At 44.1% G+C, this 22,225-nt stretch overlaps 1 protein-coding gene across 1 annotated transcript; it reads right to left on the bottom strand.

The window, feature by feature from the left end:
- Nucleotides 1–337: 337 nt before the first annotated feature.
- Nucleotides 338–20,545, bottom strand: TNFSF15 (TNF superfamily member 15; the record flags this gene model as incomplete). The annotated part of the gene is made up of 4 exons (XM_079706103.1): nucleotides 19,699–20,545; nucleotides 5,495–5,537; nucleotides 4,493–4,540; nucleotides 338–792 (listed from the first exon to the last, which is right to left on the bottom strand). The coding sequence occupies exons 1-4, from the start codon at nucleotides 19,921–19,923 to the stop codon at nucleotides 338–340; spliced, it is 771 nt and encodes a 256-aa protein (XP_079562229.1). The 5' UTR covers nucleotides 19,924–20,545.
- Between the last annotated feature and the right edge of the window lie 1,680 nt (nucleotides 20,546–22,225).

The raw sequence follows: 22,225 nt of genomic DNA, 5'->3' as shown, positions 1-22,225 counted from the left end.
AATAAACTTGAACAGTATCTGGGCCCTCTGGTGACAAATGTGTAGTAGGAAGGCATGGAAATGTTCCATTCATCTGATGATCAGTGTTTTAATATTTAGAAACTCACCACTCTTCCAAGCAACCATGATAATAGGTCTGTTCTCTTATGCCTTTTTCCAATTAGGATTCTCATCAGTAAGGCACATAAAGTGTGAACTTTGGGCCCCTAAATTTCATTTCTTAACCACTGTCTCTATGGATGTTCCAAAAAAACCTTCTAGTTATAATTACATATGAATGAGAAAAATTAGGAGCTAAGAGGTAGAGGACCTTCACACAATGACATCTGCCTTGCTACTATAGCAAGAAGGCTCCGAAGAAGGTTTTATCTTCTTTTGTGTAATCCACCAAAGAGATGTCACTGACGTTCACCATCAGCTTGTCCCCTTCATTCAAGAAGAACATGGCCCCTAGGTAGATGGGTTGGAACCAGTTGCTGCCTATTTCACACACTGACTTGGTCCCCATTAGGAGCTGGGTCGGCTCAGGGTAGCTGTCGGTTACCTTGGTGATGACCACGATGATGGAGTCTGGCTTGTTTAGTCGGCTCCCTTGGCTGATTTCCCCACACTCGGACGTGGTTCCTCGGAATGTGACCTGGGAGTAAACAAAGTAGTCTCCCGACTCTGGGATCACCAGGAATGTGTTGGTGTAGTTCATCCGGTTCTTGGTGAAGGCCAAGCCAAGTTCATGTTCCCAATGCAGAGCTGGGAACTGATTTTTCAAGGACTGTGTGGGAGTTTGTCTCACAACTGCAAAGACAAGAGGGAGGTTTCATTCGCTTGTGTCAGGACCTGTGGAATTTGCTAAAAAGAGTCTTAAATCATTTTCAAAGAGTAAAGAGATTGGATAAAACCAACAGCTAACAAGTTCCTTGAGGAGGAATGAGTAGAGGCTGTGTGAGTGGACATACACATCTGTTCAGAGAGTAGCATCTTAGGTAGGTGACCTCAAGCAAATTGCTTTGCCTCTCTGAGCCTGAGTTTTCTTATTTGAAAATTTTGAATTTTTTCCTGAGCCCTGTGATCCTGGAAAAGAGTTAAGGTTAAAAAATCTCCTTACTCCTTTGTGCTTTGGAAAACAGCTTACAACAAAGAACTACTCTTCCCCAGTGACTTAGATAAAACTGATGGATGACTTCCCTTGTTAACCTGTGCCAAGGCCAGACACCAGACCCTCCCAATTCCCATTCTTTGCTTCATAAGTGATTAGCTGGACTGTTTTATCCTCACTGATTCATCAGAACAAAATTTTTTTTTTTTTTTTTTTTTTTTTTTGCGGTACGCGGGCCTCTCACTGCTGTGGCCTCTCCCGTTGCGGAGCACAGGCTCCGGACGCGCAGGCCCAGCGGCCATGGCTCACGGGCCCAGCCGCTCCATGGCAGGTGGGATCTTCCCGGACTGGGGCACGAACCTGTGTCCCCTGCATCGGCAGGTGGACTCTCAACCACTGCGCCACCAGGGAAGCCCCAAAATGTTTTTAAACCAAACTTTAGTTAAGTTTCTCTCCTTCCTCCAGGCCCCTGAACTTCGGCCCACCCTCAACCTGACCCTCAACCTGAACCAGCCTCCTGAAAATAGGCTGGCCTCAGGGGTAAAACATTCTCTGAGCCTATCAAGCCAACCTTTCATCCCACTTCCCCACATCTGGTTCTTTTCAGCTTTGTGTCCTCCTCTCTATAAAAGAAAAACCCTTTTAGCCTAACTCTTGAGACACTTGTAGACTTTATGGTCAGAGGTTCTCCTGACTGCAGTAGCCCCTCCCTCCCCTCCCTCTCCACCCTGTGATAATCCTTCTGCTTAAAGTATTTCTTTACTAAGCGGAAGATTTGCTTTTTTGACGTACCTTTCCTTAAAAAACAAACAAATAAGAAAAAAAAAAAAGGAAAGGAAAAGGAGATAATAATGCCTGTGGAAAGGATTAAGAGATGGTTAATTTTTTTTTTAATGTGGAATTAGGAATATCCTCTAAACTACATTTACTTTTATTAGCCTTCTGGTTTCAGAAATGCTCTGCTACAGAAAGAGGGCATTGCAGAGAGAGAGATTCATGCTCCTTGTTACTCCCTTCCAATGCATGGTCCAAAGCCACATGAAACACAGGCAGTAATTAATAAAAAATTAGCATGCAGAACACCAGAGATCCAGAAGATTTTGCAAATGCTTCTCCCACATCAACAGGGCCAAAATGTAAGACAAAATATAATTGAGTTGTGGAGTGAAAGGGACTGGGGCTCGGGGCCACGTAGGCCCAGTTCCAGTCCTGACTCTGTATCATGTAGGTTCTTCTCTCTGAGTCTCATTTTCCTGTCTGTGAACTGGAGACAAAGCTCCCTTATAGTCTTGTTCTGAAGAGCAAATGAGTGAAAGAGACATGGAAATATTTATCATGATGGCTGGATACAGTGTTACTCAATACATATTTATTTTCTTTCCTCAAATAAACTAACATCTTTCATTTTGACAGATTAAAAAATAAGCCTGTTTCATTTTATATATTTTTATATGTTTTTATGTTTGCATTATTTACAAGTATATGTTATATAGAACATATGAATGAATGCTTTTTATGAGGTTATATCTATAGCAGAAAAAAATGAACAGAATGACACCATTGATTCAAACCATTGATTTCAAATAAGATAACCTGCAATAAAACTAATACTTTTCAGAAAAAATTAAAACATATTTTAATTTCCTACAACCGCTTTTGAAATCCATAGCAATTACCATTAGGCACCGCTGGCCATAGTTTTGTGATAGGTCATATGTAAGTAAGTGTTTAGCAAACTTCTCACCTGGTAATTGACCAAAAACCTGGTTCCTGGATTTTCTAAAGTGTCTTTCCCATTGCTGACTAGACTATGGCTTCTTTTGCAGTTATGACACATGTTCAGAATGTGTGTGTCTCCCCTGGCCCCTGCACTAAGTGGCCCCTGGAGAGCTCTGTTGCTTCTTTGCAAAATCTGTAAAGGGCATTTTTATTAGTCACCTCTTACAGTCTCTACTCCTTCTTTGTGGGTGATGCAATAGATTTTAAAAATTCATCTCAGATGATTAAAAGCAAAATCATGTATTTTCTAGACAAAGCAAGTTCTACTAACTTGGTATGCAATTAGGCCAACACAGCAGCAAGTAGGAGTTTGGGTAGGAAGTATTTGTAATGGAAACAGTTGGAGTCAGTCTCAAATCTCAACCATCCTAGTCCTGTGACTTGGGACAAGTGAATCTAGTTGTCTGAGCCTCAGTTTCCCCATCCTGTTGGGCTGATATGCAGATTAAAAGAGATCCTGGATGTAAACTGCCTACCACAGTGCTTGGTGCATATTAAAAGCTCAGTAGAACCTAGATTCCTTTCCCAATTTCCACTCTCCCCATTCAATAGGAAGAGGATTGGCATCTCCATACTCAGTTTCTAGGATTTTCCTGCCCAGCCTGTTCAATAACTCCCATTCTTATAGGCAAGTGGTAAGTGATAGTGACTGGCATCTCCCTGGTCCTAATCCTCACTCAGGACTCACCACAGTTCCCTCTTGGTCAAACGTTAAGACAGATGCTGTGGGCCACAAGGATATCCCCTTGTGGGTTGCAAGTTTTCTTACAGATCAGAAGAATATGCTTGTTTTTTAACTTTCTAGTTTTTCAATGGATTTTTTTTGAAAAATCAGCAAAGTTTATTTATTTATTTAAAAATTTGTATTGGTGTATAGTTGCTTTACAATATTGTGTTAGTTTCTACTGTATAGCAAAGTGAATCAGCTATATGTATACATATATCCCCTCTTTGTTGGATTCCTTCCCATTTAGGTCACCACAGAGCACTGAGTAGAGTTCCCTGAGCTATACAGTAGGTTCTCATTAGTTATCTATTTTATATGTAGTATCAATGGATTTTTAACACGTATTTCTGCACTGTCTTGCTCTTTTCTCTGGAGTCGTAGAGGTATATGTGACTCCAGATATGAGGTGTCAGGAATTTTGTCACTAGACTTGGGAATCTGGCCAACTGGTGATGTTAAGAGATTGCTCTTAATCTCTTTACATCAATGAAAATTCTTCAGAAATACCTACCTGAATGTAAGTGTCCAATAACTTCTTGAATGGACTCAATAAATTGGCTTAGGGGAGCTTTCATCTTTGACTAGATTCAAAATTACATGAATCTCTGAATCTGAGGAAAGCCATTTCTGAATGACTGAGTGTGAGAATGAAAGAGAGAAACAGTAGATACGGAAGAGAGATGATAGAATCTGGAAGAAAATACCCAAGAAACATGGGGCTTTGGACACTTCAAGGGAGGAAGACATCTGAAGACCCTGACTGAGAGGAGGAGCCTGTTACCAAAGGGTGTGGTTTCTAGTTTAAAGCTACAAGCATGAGTTTTGGCAAACACTGAAAGAAACCTCAGGCCCAGGGCCCATAGTCTCCTGGAAAACACACCCGGAAAAATTACCTGTCAGGTGTGCCCTTGGCTTATCCCCACCGGCTCCAGGAGGTGCGTCTGTAAGGAAAGGAGAAAAATGCTTTCTGTGAGTCAGAGGGTGACTGGAGTGAAGACAGCCTTTGGTGATCTGCGTGGTGCCTGCAGCTGGAGAGAAACATTCCTCTCCTCCAGTTTGGTCCAGGTCTTTTTTTTGGGAGGGGCAGGGACAAGGCAGCCTCAGGAGAAATAATCTTGAACACAAATGAACCTTGGCCCCATGAATTTGGACAAGTTATCCATCCTGTCTGAGACTCTGTTTTCTCGTCTCTAACATGGGTACATCAATTCCTACCATGGATGATGGGTGCTCAGAATGATTCCTGGCACATGCTTGGTGTTCAGCAGAGCTCACCTTGCCTCTCCTTTGCTTCTATTGGTTCTATAGGAGCTGGTTGGCCTTTTGCCTTCTTCATAGTCCCTTTAACCATATCCACTGAGCCATCTGGATGTCCTAACAGAACTAGGTGGGGACTACTCTGTAGCTATATGACCTTGGCAAATCCCTTTCCCTCTCTGGACCTCTGTTTCCCTATCAGTTCTCCAGAAGGCCTCAGCATTTCCTTTTGGTTCTCAGAGATGACTATACTGGACAAGTGTGTTCTGACTACGGTGATAAAGATGATGTTATTGATGATAAAAGGAGAAGTTATTGCATACTTTTGATGTGCTAGGTATTGTTCTAATATCTTTAAAGGAATTAACTAATTTAACCCACACTAACCCTGGGAGGTAAGTACTATTATAACCACTTTTATTGGTGAGTAAGCTGAGACAGAGAAAGGTGAAATTATTTGCCTAAAGGCTGTCAACTCCACAGGCCATGCACTTGGCCATGGTACCATTTTGCCTCCTTAGTGACTGGGGAGGAGCCTTTCTTTTCCTCTGGGTCTGCATCTTAACTTCCCATGTATCAGACTATGAGAAATGTTCTTGTTCCCCACAAGAAAAGGCATAAAATATGAACACACTTACATGATCGCTGATGTGAAGGTCCAAGCTCCTGTCCTTTTGGAGTCTATTGGGAAAGAAAGATATGGTTCATATTATCTTGTGGTCCTTTTGACCCCATACCCATGCAGCTGCCCATGTTATGGGCGTGTTTAAGATGTTGCTGCTACCCAGCCTTGGTACTCAGAGATAAGGGAAATGGGAATGAGAATATTGGGTTGATGGGAATCTTGCACCCAAGCTCTCTTCTTTCATCTTCCAGCACCCCAATGACCTTTCTCTCTCCTATGCTTGTCTCTGAAGCTCAACTTTAAAGTTTTGTCCTGAGAGCTTTTCCTGTTCCATTCTAGGGCACTCTGTCATCTTATCATTGCTTCTATTATTTGAACAAATAGCTTCACTTGCTTTATTTTCTTTTCTTCAGCACAATTTAAAAATTGGAACTGTTGCAAAAAGTGATACCAAAAAAGAAATGACTATGCTCTCTTTCTCATCAACCTCCACAATTCTGCCTTGTTTCTGTGCAATATATGAAGACGTTTTTATTCTTGCAGCCCTAGTTTGTGAGCCATTTCAGATACCACATGGTAGTTAAAGAGTAACTGCTTTGGGGGTAGACAGACCTGAATTTGAATCCTGGTTCCAGCATTTATTAACAATATAATCTTGAACAAGACACTTCTGCTCTGAGTTTTGGTGTCTTCATTTGAAGAATGGGAATAATAACAACCCCAGCGATAGATAACTCCCAGATTTGAGATGAAGAAAATGTATGAGTCAATAAAAAGAATGCATGGAAAATGAAGAACCACCATTCACAAGACCTGCATATAAACTCAGGAGCAAAACTAAGCTCTTAGTTTAGGAATGACATCACTCTCTTACATTTTCCAATGTTCTCTTCTCTGATACAATTTTGACTCAACCCAGAGTCCTCTGATTTGATCCTCATAACTACACAGTCCCCAAGACCACTGATCCTCATGTCACCATGAACACTTGTCAATTTTACAACTTAAAATTCATGTGTGTTTGTGTGAGTGTGTGTGTGTGTGTGTGTGTACTTGTGAATGAGAAATTGTATGTCCATGTGAGTATGAGAGAAGACAGCTTCATCAGTGGAAGAGGGTATGAGTCAGTGTGTTTTTGCATCTGTGTGTCTACATGTGTCTATGGTCTGGTGTTGTGTGCATGGATTCTTTACACGCATGTGTGGTTGTGTGGATGCAGCTGTGTCATTGGTGAGTCTAGGTCTGTGAGCAGTCCTGTGATAACAGTGATCTTATTAGAGCCCAGACCACCAGGCTCTTTTTACTCCAAGACATGTTACCCAACCTCTATTGGAAGCCCTCTTGAAGGCGGAGATCTTGTCTTTGAATGACTGACTGACTTTCTCCCCTTTCCAGTGCTCTTTTTTCCACTTCCCAATTCTGTTGATGGCAACACTACTGCCTCTCCTCAGTTACCAAGCCTGAAATTTCTTTCTTCTTCCACAAACCCAAGCTGTCATTTCTATTTTGGAGTTTTTCTCATTCATGTCTCTACTCCAGGCCTCAGCACGCTGCTCTCCTGGATTCTTCCCATAGGCTCCTAACAGAGCTTCCTCCACCTGGTTCCTCCTTTTCTTGAACCCATCTCTTAGCCTGCCTTCAGAGGGCTTTTTCTAAAGCATCACTTGGAGACGCCTCTCTGTTCATAAACCTTCAATGGCTCCCCATAACCTTTAACACAGTCCCAAATACTTATATTGGCATTCAAAGTGCCAACTGCCATCCCAGTCTTGTTACCTACTATTTATCCTTCTCCAAGTTCTCTGTACTCCAGCCATAAGAGGCAACCGCAGTGAATGATTTAAGGGACATGAAAAAGGCAGTAAATGTAGCTACCGTTTATTCGCTGAGTAGTGGCACTGGGCTGTGATAAGCCCTTCACATGCATTATCTCCTTCAGCCTGGCAGTGACTCTCTACGGTGGGTGGTATTTATATCCTCATACTGAAAATTAGGCTTAGGACATTAAGAAACTGGCCCAGTGTCTTATACCTGGAAAGTGGAGGAGCAGGATTTTAGCTCAGGTCAACTGACTCCAGAATCCCAAGCCCTCAGCCATTGCTCCTTATAACTTCCAGGCAAGCCCCTCATCTGCTGAGGTGGATGGATAAGTACTAGTGGTTCCATGCACTGTGACAGTGGGGGAAACACAGAAACCAGAAAACAGGAACCTGGCCCAGAAGTGGGAGAATCGGGGAATTAAACCTGAACTGCGTCTTATATATACTCACAGGTATATAATACTCACAGGTATTAACCAGGTAATAAAGATAATGACCATTTCAGACAAGGCTAAAAGCTTGTGCAAGAGTGAGGAGGCCCAACAGAGCACAGGAGCAGTTGGGAAACTGCAAGTATTTCTGCTGCCAAGTGAATATATTATATGCTTTTAGCATAGGGTCATGAGTACCATAGTCTTGAAAACCTAAACCCAATTGACATGACTACTTATCCAGCATCAATAACTTTGATGGGAGGTGGAGAAGCAGCCTAGAAATGGCCTTATTCTGTAGGCTGTTTCCTTACTTGCTATTGACAGAGCTGACAAAGGACTCGATCCTTTGGCAAGGCAGAAAACTGAAGGTGAACTCTCAGAAAGAATTTGGGAGAGCCTGGTTGCATCCCCTTGTGTAAGAAATGGCTGCCTTGGTTGGCCACCTTCTACATCATTTCTTCCTCTGCTGAGAAACCTTCTTGAACATCCTACTTATTTTTGTCTAAGCAGACCCTCAGCTAAGAGTCTGGAGCATTTCTTTTGGCTCAGTGTCCCATTGTCATTAGCAAGAATTCGGGAGTGAACACATTTCCTTATTTGCTCTGCTGGATTTCTGTAACTCGGACACACATTTTATTTTCATATATGGATGGATGTGTGTGGGTTTTGAGTGGCCCACCCAGAATACTACTAAACATCTGGAGGCTACGATAGTGCCTGTTGGTAGGTTTGAAGAACGCAACATTCCAAGAGTCTCCAAGAAGAACATCAGCTGGGACTCTCTTTCCAAGAACGTCTAAAGCCTTCCATTGCTGTTTCTCTTAATAATCACTCTGTTTATTATGGGAGGAAGATTATTGTGATAAGAAGCAGGAATGAATGAAGAGGAGATTTGAGAGGATGAACTAGTAGGTCTTTGAGGAAAGGTTTATGCATGTGAGCTGGCTCAATGCCTGCTCTCAAGATGGTTGCTTATTAAAAAAAGTCAATAAATGGCTTACTGTCTTCCAACTCTGACTCATCTCCATCACTTCTGATTATTCTGGGATACCAAGGAGATGATGTCTCCCGAGAGATGCTGGTCACTACAACATTAACTTCCAAATCTGAATAGACATGGAGTCCAAGAACACCCCTGAAGAATGTGATTTATTTCCCCTTAAATACCTTCTCAAATCACTGGCTGAGAACCACGGTCCAATTTTATTTCCCCTTCGGAGCATTTATTACTCCCTCAAGTGATATTACTTATTTGTATGCTATTGATTTTCTCTCTCTAGCAGAACTCCAGCTGCCTGTAGAATTCTGCCTGTCTTGCTCACCACTATATTTGTAGCACCTCAGACAGTGCCTGGCACTCCCACTGGATTATCCATTTGGCAAAATACACTGATGCTCAGGCACCAGTAAGACAGGCAGAAAACAGAGCAGAAGATGGAGTAAAATTCAGCTTCAGTGACTTTAGCCAGAGTTTTACAATTAAAAAAACTAGAAAAGAGAGACCCTTTAATTTTAGAATACATGCAAAGTTTCGAGTTTTTGTTTAAATTAAAAAACTTGATTATGTAGAGGTGGGTAGCCATAATCTTTTAGTACTGGGGCCTCCAAAGTTTTTCATCAGGCTCTACTTGGGGCATAGCCATGGCTCTAGAAATGTTTGTTGAGAGTTGTGACAGTTGGCCGGGATCAGAGCCAGAAAAGGCAAATGTGTCTGCCGATGGGCATACATATTAGTGGGAGAGTGGGTTGCCTGCCACCCTGGTATTTATTAGCCCAAGCAAAGTAAGCTGGTGCTTTTCACCCCTTAGTTCTTATAGGTCAGGGAATTTTCACTCTCACTTGATTTTATTTCCTTTTTTCTTCTTGCTTTTTTTTTGTGGGGGGGGGTGCTGCATATAGATTGGTAAACCCCAACTCAAACTAACCATGACCTATTACTTTAAGCATTTTCGGAATTCTCTAATACTTCCAACAGGGAACAAAGAAGGAAGGAGGGAAGGAGGAGACTACTGTCTAGCTGAGGGTTTCCCTGTGCCAGGCCCTACTGGTGTTTATGTGTGCTCCTTGTCTAGTAAGTACTCCAGCTGCTCTCAGAAGGGGTTATCACCTGATTATAGTCTTTGTAAGCCAAAGGCAAAGAGTACATGAAAGGCCTGGGAGCTAAACCTTTAGACCAAGTACAGACTGGCACATATGAGGAGCCCCATAAACATTAGCTGACTACATAATGGATGAGCCTGAAGCGATGTGGTCTTTGAGATTCTCTTATTGGCATTTCCCCAGAAAAATCCCCTGAGCGTATTTTAACTAATGACCCATTTAGCCTTTCTCCCATATTCTGTACTCACTCTCTAGTATATTCATAAACAGGAAGAGATATCTATTTCTTGCCATCATAAATGCCACAATTGCAAAGGCATAAATGTTTTATGATCCATAACATCCTCCCAGCACTTCTAGGAGAAATATGCAGACATGTGCCTTTGCCTTTTCCTCTTGCAATTTCCTGTTTGTACTTGCACAAGGATAAATCCAGCCTGGACATGTTTGATTCCAAGGTTGTTTCATTTCATTCTCCTCTAAGGTGCACTGGACGGTGTTGTTTTTTTTTCCCCACATCTTTATTGGAGTATAATTGCTTTACAATGTTGTGTTAGTTTCTGCTGTACAACAAAGTGAATCAGCTATATGTATACATATATCCCCATATCCCCTCCCTCTTGAGCCTCCCTCCCACCCTCCCTATCCCACCCCTCTAGGTCATCACAAAGTATCTAGTTGATCTCCCTGTGCTATGCAGCAGCTTCCACTAGCCATCCATTTTACATTTGGTAGTGTATTTATGCCAGTGCTACTCTCTCACTTCATCCCAGCTTCCCCTTCCCCCCCATGTCCTCAAGTCCATTCTCTACATCTGTCTTTATTCCTGCCCTGCCACTAGGTTCATCAGTACCGTTTTTATAGATTCCACATATATACGTTAGCATACGGTATTTGTTTATCTTCCTGACTTCACTCTGTATGACAGACTCTAGGTCCATCCACCTCACTACAAATAACCCAATTTCATTCCTTTTTATGGCTGAGTAATATTCCATTGTATATATGTGCCACATCTTCTTTATCCATTCATCTGTCGATGGACACTTAGGTTGCTTCCATGTCTTGGCTATTGTAAATAGTGCTGCAGTGAACATTGTGGTACATGACTGTTTTTGAATTATGGTTTTCTCAGGGTATATGCCCAGTAGTCGGATTGCTGGGTCATATAGTAGTTCTATTTTTAGTTTTCTAAGGAACCTCCATACTGTTCTCCATAGTGGCTGTATCAATTTACATTCCCACCAACAGTGCAAGAGGGTTCCCTTTTCTCCACACCCTCTCCAGCATTTACTGTTTGTAGATTTTTCCTTTATGTCCATTCTGACTGGTGTGAGGTGATACCTCATTGTGGTTTTGGTTTGCATTTCTCTAATGATTAATGATGTTGAGCATCCTTTCATGTGTTTGTTGGCAATCTGTATATCTTCTTTGGAGAAATGTCTATTTAGGTCTTCTGCCCATTTTGGATTGGGTTGTTTGTTTTTTGATATTGAGCTGCATGAGCTGCTTGTATATTTTGGGGATTAATCCTTTGTCAGTTGCTTCATTTGCAAATATTTTCTCCCATTCTGAGGGTTGTCTTTTCGTCTTGCTTATGGTTTCCTTTGCTGAGCAAAAGCTTTTGTTTTATAAGGTCCCATTTGTTTATTTTTCTTTTTATTTCCGTACTCTAGGAGGTGGGTCAAAAAGGAACTTGCTGTGATTTATGTCATAGAGTGTTTTGCCTACGTTTTCATCGAAGAGTTTTATAGTGTCTGGCCTTACGTTTAGGTCTTTAACTGGACGGGGCTTTACATGCAACACTTAGAGCGGTACAGAGCAAAGAATGTGGTGTTCGCAGCCCAGCAAATGTGGAAATCCCAGCTCTATTATTTCCTAGTTGTCACTTAACCTCAGTAAGACTCAAGTTTCCTCATCAATAAAAGTAAACAATGATTCTTTCCTCCCAGGACTGTTGTGATGGCTAAGAAAGACCAGACACATAGAGTGGATAGCCAGTTCATTTTCCTTCTGTGTTTGTGCTCAATCAATCCTGTGGTATGTGTTTTTGGTTCCATTTACCTTCCCCTTGGTCCCACCACGCCACCTGTGTGTCTCTTTATGACCAGCGGCGCAGAGATCATTTCGGAGCTCTGGACGGCTTCCCCCTTCTCCCAACAGGAGGGGCTTCCTCAGTCCACAGTTTGCTTCTGGACTCCTGCCGTTTCAGCATCTACAGGAGTTTAGGGAATGGGATATCCCTCCCCCCGTTCATACTCCACGCTTGTTGCTGCTATCAGCTCCTGGGCCTCATTAAGGACACCAGGCTGGGAGATGACCTCTTACAGCCACGGTGCTGCGGCTGCTGGGCTGCCTGTGGTCTGTTAGATGAGGAAGCTGGGGTTGAGCAATGTGCGTGTTGATTTTAAAGGGGGAATGAGTGGATCGTGGAATCACCAGCCAGGAGCTGCAGCAGAGGTGTGGGATTCACACTCCCTGCTCGCTTGCCCTCCCTTCCTTTCATTTCGACAGCGCACCCTCACCTTCCCTGGATTCTCTGCCCTTTGCCCCTGGCCTGACCTTGGGAGTGAGCTGGGCTTCTCCTCCAGCTGTGCCAGGGCTCCCTGAGGCTACAGCAGAGGCAGCCACTGCGTGCTCAGTGTTTTGCAAAGGGGCTTATCGTTACTGTCCTCATCCAACAGAGGGAATAGCTCGAGTGAAATGAAAGGCTCAGATGTGGAGTCAGTAGAGAAGTAATGTCTGTGGAGCATCTACCTTGTGGCAGTAGCTTTCCGGACTTCTCCTTGCAGAATTCTCAGCAAAATGCTATGAAGAAAGTGTGTTACACTCCCCATTTTGTAGACAGGGAGTATAAGACTTAGGGAGGTCAGGTACCTCGTGCATCTCTCCAGCCTTCTCTCCAACCGGGGAATGCTTAGTGAGTGCCCTCTGTATGCCAGGGATAGCTAGGCGTCCCCAGGGGAGGAAGGGAACTAGCATTTATGAGCACTTACTATGTGAAAGGCATTTTCTAGGGTATCATTTTTAAATCTCCCTGGCCACCGCCAGAAAGTGAATAATTTGCTGGGTTTATACGCAGAGGCACACTAGCGTAGTGGTTATGAGGAACATACACGTGGGTTTGAATCCCAGTGTCACACTCTGTGTGACTTTGGACATGTGGTTTCGATTTTCTAAGCCTCAGATTCATCTTCTTTAAAGCGGAGATAACAGTAGCACTTTCTTCATTGTGCAGTTTCAAGGATTAACTGAGATGATGCATGAAGTACCAATGGTAAACATGTAGTACACGTGTTATATGCCAGACCTCACATTAAGAACTTTATAGCATGATCTCATGTACTCTTCTCAAAAGGCTAAATATGAAAAAGCTTAGAATGGAGTCTGATATATAATAAATTATTATAAGGTCACAGTTGTGATGTGGTGGGGCCATGGCTTTCCTTCTAATCTGTGTACCTCTGAAGCCTGAGCTGGCATCACTATGGGGTCCTGCTGGTCTGGATGGAAACCAGGGCGTCTCAGGGGAATGTGTAGGAGAAAGGAAGTGCAGGGAACAAGGGCTAGGAGCCTTGCGTGGATTTTCAGGAAGGGTCGAAAATGAGATTGGAGGGGACCAAAGAGAGGTGAGGAAAATGTGTGCAGATGATTCTTAGAAGTAGGACTTGGAGGGAAAGACAGAGACTGACAGTGGTGCAGCCCTGGGAAGCAGTGCCTCCCTTGGCATCCCTGACTCTTCGTTGCACAGTGCTGAGTGCCTGTTCTGTGGGCTGAGCCAGTGTGGTGCATTCAGTTATGCCTGGAGCATAGAGTCCTGTGTTCTGGAGCAGTGCTCGGGGAAGACAAAGGCCTGGCCTCTGGGGACCTGTGGGCCAGAGCGGGGGCGATGGGCCTGTCCTGAAGGCAATGGATGCCACTAAGGACCAAAAGAAGGGCCAGGCCATGTCAAGTGCAGCCGGTAAAGGATGGATTGAAGCGTGGGTTGAGGGTACAAGACCAGGGTGGAGGAGGAGGCATGAAGATAGCTCACAAATATCAGAGGCCAAGAAAAGCCCTCCAGTGCCAGAACCTGCTCTCTGGACTGGTGATGGCAGATTCCAGGGCAGCTGCAGAATTTGTTCTTTTTGACATAATTTCCATGAGCAGGGAAGTTCCGAGGACATAACTGTTACAATTGCTAATCCTCCGCCCCCTGCCAGATACTTTAAGGGTTTTATTTCTAATTATCTCTATTACGTACATTAAAAAGCTGAGGCCAGGAAGGTTAGGTAACATGGCTAAGAAGTGGCTAAGCCAGAAATCAAACTGGGTTTGAACTTTTGACCCATGGTTTTTCCACATTGCACATCTATCTAACATTCTCTAGGAGTCTAAAGATCCTAAAACATTTTACTGTGTCTCTCTATTTTATATATATATATATATATATATATATATATATGTATTTTTTTTGTATAGGTAACATATACATTTTGTACAAAAGGATATAGGTTCGAAAATGTGTCCCCATTTCCCTTGTTACCCAGCCACCCAGTTTCCCCATCTGGATGCTAACAGAGTTACCAGACTCTTTGTTCATCTTCCTGAGATAGTCTATGCATTTATAAATACATTCATATATATTAATGTGCATTATTTTTTCAGAAAATGAAGTGTTTCACATTCTATATGCTGTTATGTACTTTGATTTTTTCACTTAATATACATCTTCAAGAAATTCCCCATCCTTACACATAGAGATGCTTCATTTTAATTTTCCATTGCATGAAAGGACCATGATATATTTAATTGATGCTATATTTATGGTCACTTCACCTAAAGGCAGTTAACCCAACCTTCTCAAATCTAGTTTTGATTTCTGCTCTGCAACTTACTGGATAATAAGTTTGTTGTGTTGAATCTTTTTTCCTTACACACCCCCTGAAGGAAGAGTCCAGTTTAAAATATTTTTTAACAGTCCTGGTGACCGTTTTTGTTGCTGCTAATAAAAACCTGGAACATTACTCACAAGCTGCTGTTGCTTTTCCACAGTCTGGTCTAGGGACCCAGCAAGAAAGGAGTTGGTCCTGTTTTCTGGTAGAACGAGGCCAGGCAACATAGAAATAGTATCTAGTTCTAGGTCTGCCCCCAGCCTGCTCTGTGACCCTGAACTTTTCCTTCCCTTCTCTGATCCTTGGTTTCTTCAACTATAAAACGAGGAGATTAGACTAGATCAAGGGTCAGCAAACTTTTCCTGTAAAGGGCCACCTAGTAAATATTAACTTTGCAAGTCATATGGCCTCTGTCACAAATACTTAACTCCACTGTTCAGTGTGAAAACAGCCAAGGCAGTACGTAAGCAAATGGGTGTGGCTGTGTTTCAATAAAGCTTTATTTATAAAACATGCAGTGAGTGAGATTTGGCCCGTGGGTCATAGTTGCTGACCCTGGGACTAAGGGCACTTCCATCTCTTAATTTCTATAAATCTGTGAAGAGCTTTTCCACTTAGGGGAAAGAAAGGGACAAATACCCAGTTGGTGCCCATATTGCAAGCACTTGTGAGGGGCTTTATAGAGATTCCTTAGAATCCTCACTGCACTTCAGTAGGGTGGGTATTATGGGAAGACTGAAACTCGGGGAGCTTCTGTACTTTGCTCACTCTCTTCCTTTCAAGTCCTTTTGAGCCTTCTCTTCTCAAGCCTCAACTCCCTTCTAAATTAGAGTAGAAAAGATTCTCAGGGATGCTGGCCTCCTCTGGTTGCTACAAGGATGGAATGAGGAAGTCCCTAGGGTAGCCCTGGCAGAGGGAACAGCCCCGGTGAGGACCGGGAACAGGAGAGCACTGGAGTCCTGAGGGAACTGAGGGAAGCCGGGGTGGCTGAGAGGCCAGAGGCAGGAGAGAAGGCAAAGGGGTAGAAGATGAAGCCACAGAGGTGACACAATGCAGCGAAAGCTTCCAGAGAATAATTTGGGCTCCTATATGGAGAATCAAGGCCAGGCCCATCTTTACAGAATTTCTTGTTTTGCAGAATACTCCTGTTCCCTATCCTCCTCAGCACGTGAGGGTGATCCCCTCATTCATCCACATAAAGGGCAGATGGAAAGTACTTTCGTTGATCAAGAGCTTGACTGTGGTTGGGGAGGAGGTGGAAGGGAGGCAACAGGGAAACCAAGAGAAACTGGATTTGCCAGCTCTGAGGCTTGGCCCCATCCCTCCCCGGCTGGGACCTTGGGTGCTCACGCAGACGCCCTCTCTCCAAATTCCTCGTCTGCCACATGCCACTGCTCACCCTCTTGCTGCATCTCTGGGTTGGTGGGAGTATCCAGCAGGATCCTGCTTGTGAGAGCTCCCTACAGGTCTGAGGTGCGAGCTCATATCATGTCGTTTTTATTGTCATTATTATCCTCTGCTGCTGCCGAGCCTGCTCTCCAGGCCTGTGAATGTATCTGAAGGTCTGTGTGACCCTCCTCTCTCAATTTCTCTTGTGTTAGGATTGAATTGCCTTTTGCCTGGCCACTGCGGGAATGGAAAACTCATTGCATAAACAATCTCAGATTCCATGGATCTCATGAAGGCTGTGGGCAGAGGAGGAGGACTGTGGGGCTGCGTGCGGGAGGGGAAGAGGAGGAGGGAGCGAGGCTGGGACACAGGGGAAGCGGGTGTAGGCGGCGGCAAAGGTGGTTATTGGCCCCTGGGTGAGTCTGGGGGAGTCCACTCGGGCAGATCACAGTGGGGCTTTGTATTTGCAGGGCTTGTGGAATGTTCCAGGCTTTGAGGGAGACAGATCTGCGTTTGAGTTCTGGATCTAGGTCTTACTAACGGTGGGATCTAGATCATAAGGACAAGTGCAAATGAAAAATAAGAGGCTTAGTTCCCCCTGTTGAAAATAAGGGATGAGATTTCTTTCCCTTCCTTTTTCCTAGAGCATTTTGGTTAGAAAACTTGTAAGTACTTTCTTCTTGCTTTGAAATGTATATAAATCCTTTTGAAGAACAGATAGGCCTTTTCTTCCCCCCCACCCCGCCCCCGTGACCTGGGAACATCTCTCCGAAATGTGAACATCAGGAGAGGTAATGCCTCCATCTCCTAGTTTCTGTAGGAAGACAGGTGCCTAATTTAGGTGGGCACCTTGCTCCAATTTGCCAAACTACCATAAGGAAATTAGAAGTTGGTTTTTCCCCTGGAGAAAGCCAATTACCTAACACAGATGGCCACTTCAATTACAAGGAGAAGTTTGGATGAACTCTGCGTGACAAATGGTGCCGTCGGGTCCTGTTACCGCGTACTTGTAGCTCTCTCCACATGCCCAACATATAAACTGCTCCTGCACGTACCTTATTAGTGCTGCCAGAGTACTGATATTAGTATCTTTTTTTGGTAGAAAGAGAAACAGACTCCAAAAAAAAAAAAAAAGAAAAGAAACCACGTGCTTACTTACACAGCTGGAGGTTACGGAGCTGGGAGTCAAACTCCTGTGACTAAGAGTCCTGACATTTCATTGTTATGTCCTCAAGCTGTCCCGGTGACCTGGTTTTCCTACTTGAATCCCATCTTCTTGCATCTCTTTTGAGCTGGTTATTGTCTGTTAGCCCCTCCGGATCCACTCTATGCCCTGAGCCCTCACTGACCTCCTGGCACACTTGCTCCTTGGCTCTTTTGAGCCCGGCTTCCAGTTGAGTCTGGCCAAGGGGATGAGTGGCTGGGGGCAGACTGGTCAGAGTTTTCCCTCCCTGCTTTCTGTTCCCTCCCTGCTGCTTTGGCAGATGGCCTTCCTCAACTCAGCTCTCAGCTCCTCCAGGCAGGCCCTCTCCTATGTTTTAGGTCTCCTTGGGTTCCTCTAAAACTTTTCCCTCTATTTGCCTCTTCAGGCCAAGCGGTGGTGACCAGCTTCATACTGTTGGTAACCCCAGGATGCTTCCGGCCCTGCTGTTCTCATCTGTCTGCAACTCAGTAAATTGACCTTTCTTTGAACTCTTTAAGCATTCTTACTTAAATCTCTTCTTTGAATGGGCCAGGTGTTTCTTTTCAGTACTCAGATTGCTGCATGTGCCCCAGCCTTAGCCCCATTTCTCTTTCTTTTTCTTCTGACGTAAGTTATATAGCCTGGCCAAACCACAGCTCCAAAGGTCCCCATGACAGAATGGGGTATTGGCCTTTGCAGCTCTCTCTCTCTTTTTTTTTTTTTTTGCGGTATGCGGGCCTCTCACTGTTGTGGCCTCTCCCATTGCGGAGCACAGGCTCTGGACGCGCTGCTCCGCGGCATGTGGGATCCTCCCGGACCGGGGCACAAACCCGTGTCCCCTGCATCGGCAGGCGGACTCTCAACCACTGCGCCACCAGGGAAGCCCAGCCTTTGCATCTCTTGAGTGCCTGCAACAGGGCAGGCGTGCAGCTCCTTCCCTCAAGGGGCTTCCTGGGCATTGCCAGCTTGTGCTTCACACTCTCCTCCTAAGCACATCACTGGCCTCTGCTGTACCGTGACATCCCACCTGATGGACTTTTAGATCAACACAACATGGGCAATCTCAGACATCGTTTGGGGCAGAGGGAGTGTTTTTCATCAGAACGCAGGAGAGCTCAGGTTACTGGAAGCCACTTAATGCCTCATTCAAGAACAGCCATCTCTTTCTGGCTAAAGAGGGACTGAGTCCAGAATGCTGACTGCACGCTGCAGTTTGACTTTGTTGGAACCAGCCCCATGGCGGTCTAGGCGTCACAGCCTGAACCCCCATGCCCTCCCATTCTCCTGTAACATGAACAGCATTTCCGGTCGTCTGCATATTTCTACATTTCCTGAATGATGGCATGTGGCCATGGATGTTGCTGTCTGAATCTCAGTCTGTTCGCTGACCCTCATGGGTGGTGAAAGTTACACATTAACCATGGCTTGCTCGTGGTCTCTGCTTTGAAGTTGCCAGCAGTGCTTAGAAAACAGGTTTCCAATTAAACCAACTGAAAAACCTGTTTGCCCCTCTGGAATTTAATACTTTGGACCGAGGTTAAATTGGCTACCAGAGATTATGTAGGAGAGTTGTTTTTGTTTTTGTTTTTAAAGGGTATCCCTTGAATGACATATTCTTCAGGTTTTAAGGTTTTTGAAGTTCCTAGTCTAGAACTATGTTTTCCCCATCACCTGTCAGCACCTGCCCACCATTGCACCATTGTTTTCCCTAGACTCTGTATTCTTTTTTGATTAAGCTCCCTGACACCGCACCCCTACCAAGACCAGAGAGATAAATGATCAGGTAGGAGATTCTTTCTTGAGCTTCGAAAAAGAATATTTCTAAACCCAAGAAAGGGGAGTTGATTAAATTATAGCATATACGTACATAGGAATACAGTACAACCATCTATATCATCATGCTGCTGTGAATTTACTAACAATAAACAAAATCATAATAGGAGACTCAAAATAATCCTATCTTATTAAAAAATATGGAATTATATATTGCCAAATGTTAATAATGGTCACTCTATGCAGTTATGGGTAATGATAATTATCTTCTTTTCCTTATCTGTGTTTTCTACCTTTTTTTCAATGACTATGTATTAGTTTTGTAATTTAGTGTTTTTTTTTTAAGTTTTTCATTTTTTTAAAAGAAAATGTTCCCAAATTATCAGTGCACTATGATAATAATTAACTAAAATAAGTGGCTTGTGGTTGTTTTCATATAAATCTAAAAAGGCACAATTCATCTCCCAGAAATACTGAGAATAAAAACCAAATTGGAGTTCTCCACTTTTCACATTCTACCTTTCCTTTGCATATGGAAGCAGGGACCATGATGGGCCAAGAAGCTCTGTCCAGAGCTGCGATAGCGGCCAGGTGGCCCCAGGGGGGTCTGCTGATCCCCCAGGTCACTGCGGAGTCTTGCTTACCTGGAACACACAGTCCTCTCCTTGGGCCCGGAGCTGGCCAACGAGCAGGTAGGCGGTGAGTCCTGCCAGGATGGGGAGCAACACGAGGCAGCAGGTCAGAGCCCAGCGTGCACTGTTGCTCCTGGATGCGAGCCCAGCTCTGGCCTTGGGCCTGCAGCCGCCGTCCTCGGGCAGCATTTCAACGCTGGCTGTTTCCCCAAAGCCCGGCCCTAGATCCACTGCCATGCCCCTGATGGTCTTAGAGTTGCCTCTAACTCCTTCAGGACAGAGAGACCCCCCATTAAATAGAAGCCCAGCTCTCACAGTGGGTGAATTAATCACTGCCTACTCCTCCCCCTGCCCTCCCCCCTCCACTTTCCACAGCGCACTGTGCCCCGCCCTACCCTGCTAGGGAATGCACCGCCTACAACAGAAACCAAGTTTGGTTTAAGAAAAAAAAAAAAAAAAAAAAAAAAGAGAAGGAGAGAAGAAGAGGAAAGCTTTCCCAAGCATATTTATATATACAGTGTGCTTATGTGCACCGTCCTTCCTTTACAGAAGGAAGTTAGGAAAGTCCCTGGAGGAGGAGAAAATGAATTCATGAAGTCAGTGGGAGGGGCCAGTGAAAATATACCTGCTCCCTGAGCTGGAGGCCTGCCAGTGTGCCAGTCTGGGGAGTGTGCTTCTTCCGGAAGTGAAAGTGAGTATGGGTGGTGTGGCTTGCAGACTGGGAGATGGAAACCACGTTTGCATCACCAGTTTGCTAAGTGCTGCCAAGCCCTCTGTCTTTTTGAGTCTCCTAGGAGCTCGTTCCCATTGCACAGATGGGACTACTGATGTTCTGGAAGGAGAAGGCACTTGCCCTAGGTCAGCCAGGGATTAAGACAGAGGAGCCAGGAAGAGGATCTAGTTTTTCCAAATCATGGTTTAAGGTTCTTGCTTCTACTACACGGTTGCCTGTGAAAGGAAAGCGTATTTCTAGCCTGTGTTGACCAATTGCCTGAGGAAGGAGTATGAGGTCATAGAGGTGACTGTCCATAAGGGGAGGACATTGACTTCTACCCTCCGATGAGTCCAAAGTTGACTGAGCCTACAGTTGGGTGTGTATGGGGGCCACAACATGTAACAAAGGCTAAGACTGATTAAACGCTGGCTTTGGGCCAGTCACTCTTCTGAGTGAGTGAAATGTATCCATGAAATTAGTCCACCCTGAGATAATCTTTTGACATAGGAATGTTGTTATTTCCACCTGACAGATAAGGAAAATGGAGCAGGAAACTGGAGCGTAGAGAGTACGCAGTAAAGCCAGGCTTGGAACTGGGGCAAGCTGGTTCCAGAGCATCCTGATTATTATGCTCTACTGTATGTGATGCTATACAGTGCACCTACACAGATACCCATACCCAGTCTACCCGGAGTAGGTCATCCCTTCCAGTTAGGGGTTGGGAGGCTTCCTGGAGAAAGAGGTGGTATTGGAACAAGGTCTTGAAACTTAGGGAGGTGATAGTGGACAAGAATAGAGGGCCCTGCAAAAAGATGGGTTACAGAAAGAGGAAAGCTTAAGGATGTCCTGCGGCATGTGGTGGAAACCAGTCTGACTAGTGCCTCCATTCAGTGGCTATTTCTGCTTATATCATAGCCTAAACCCTTCAGGCTACTTGGAAAAGCCTTTCATGACCTGCCCACCATCATCCCTCCTCAGCATCCAGCTCTTCTCTTACTACGTTCCAAGCTGCAGTTTCTCCAGATGCACTGTGGGCTAGCTGCACTGTTATATCTGCTGTTCCCTTCACTGGGAAATCTTCCATTCCTTTCCTTTCATATCACCAAGCTCCCATATTTTTTTCAACTTCATGTAGAAAACTTTCCTGCATCTCCCTGCCTCCAAGATGGGATGAGATGCTCATCTGTGTTCTTATAGCTTCCCATTCTTCCTCTGTGATTGACTACTTCATACTAGACTGTGATTGGTTGTTTTTCATCACCCTCATTAAGGTAACAAATCTAAGAGGGCAGTCACAACCCTTCCCTGTAGCTTCTAACACAGTAACTGTCACACAGAAGACTCTTAACCAACATCTGTTGAAATAAGCATCTAACATATTTTCAAAGAATTCCAGCAAAGGATGATTTTTTTTGTGTTCCGTGGTTACCCTTTTTTGGTTTAACAAATCAAATAAGAAACTTTTCCTTGAAACTAACCTAACTCTTTGCTGTTGTAACTTTTAAACCCAAAATCACACTTAACATCAAATCATCTTGAAGGGATTTACAAATGTGTTCTTACCCTTGTATTTCTTTTTTAGAAAGTTGGTGTGCTTGATCAAACCAGGGTCTCAAAAGTGGTAAATGTATGGGTTCAAATGAAGAGGTATGTATTATCATCCATAATATAAGAAGGCCTTAAAAGATGGTGAATACTAAAAACACCAGACTGGGGATTTGGAGACCTGGGCTTTAGTCCCTTTATTGTGTGACCTTGAGAACTCTAGCAGACTCTCCTCATTCTAATGTATCTAGCTATCTGCAAAATGTGGTAACTAAGCTT

The sequence above is a fragment of the Hyperoodon ampullatus genome, assembly GCF_949752795.1.
Source record: "Hyperoodon ampullatus genome assembly, chromosome: 6".
Taxonomy (NCBI): Eukaryota; Metazoa; Chordata; class Mammalia; order Artiodactyla; family Ziphiidae; genus Hyperoodon; species Hyperoodon ampullatus.
The sequence above is the reverse complement of the archived record's forward strand: the minus strand, read 5'-3'. Positions and strand labels throughout refer to the sequence as shown.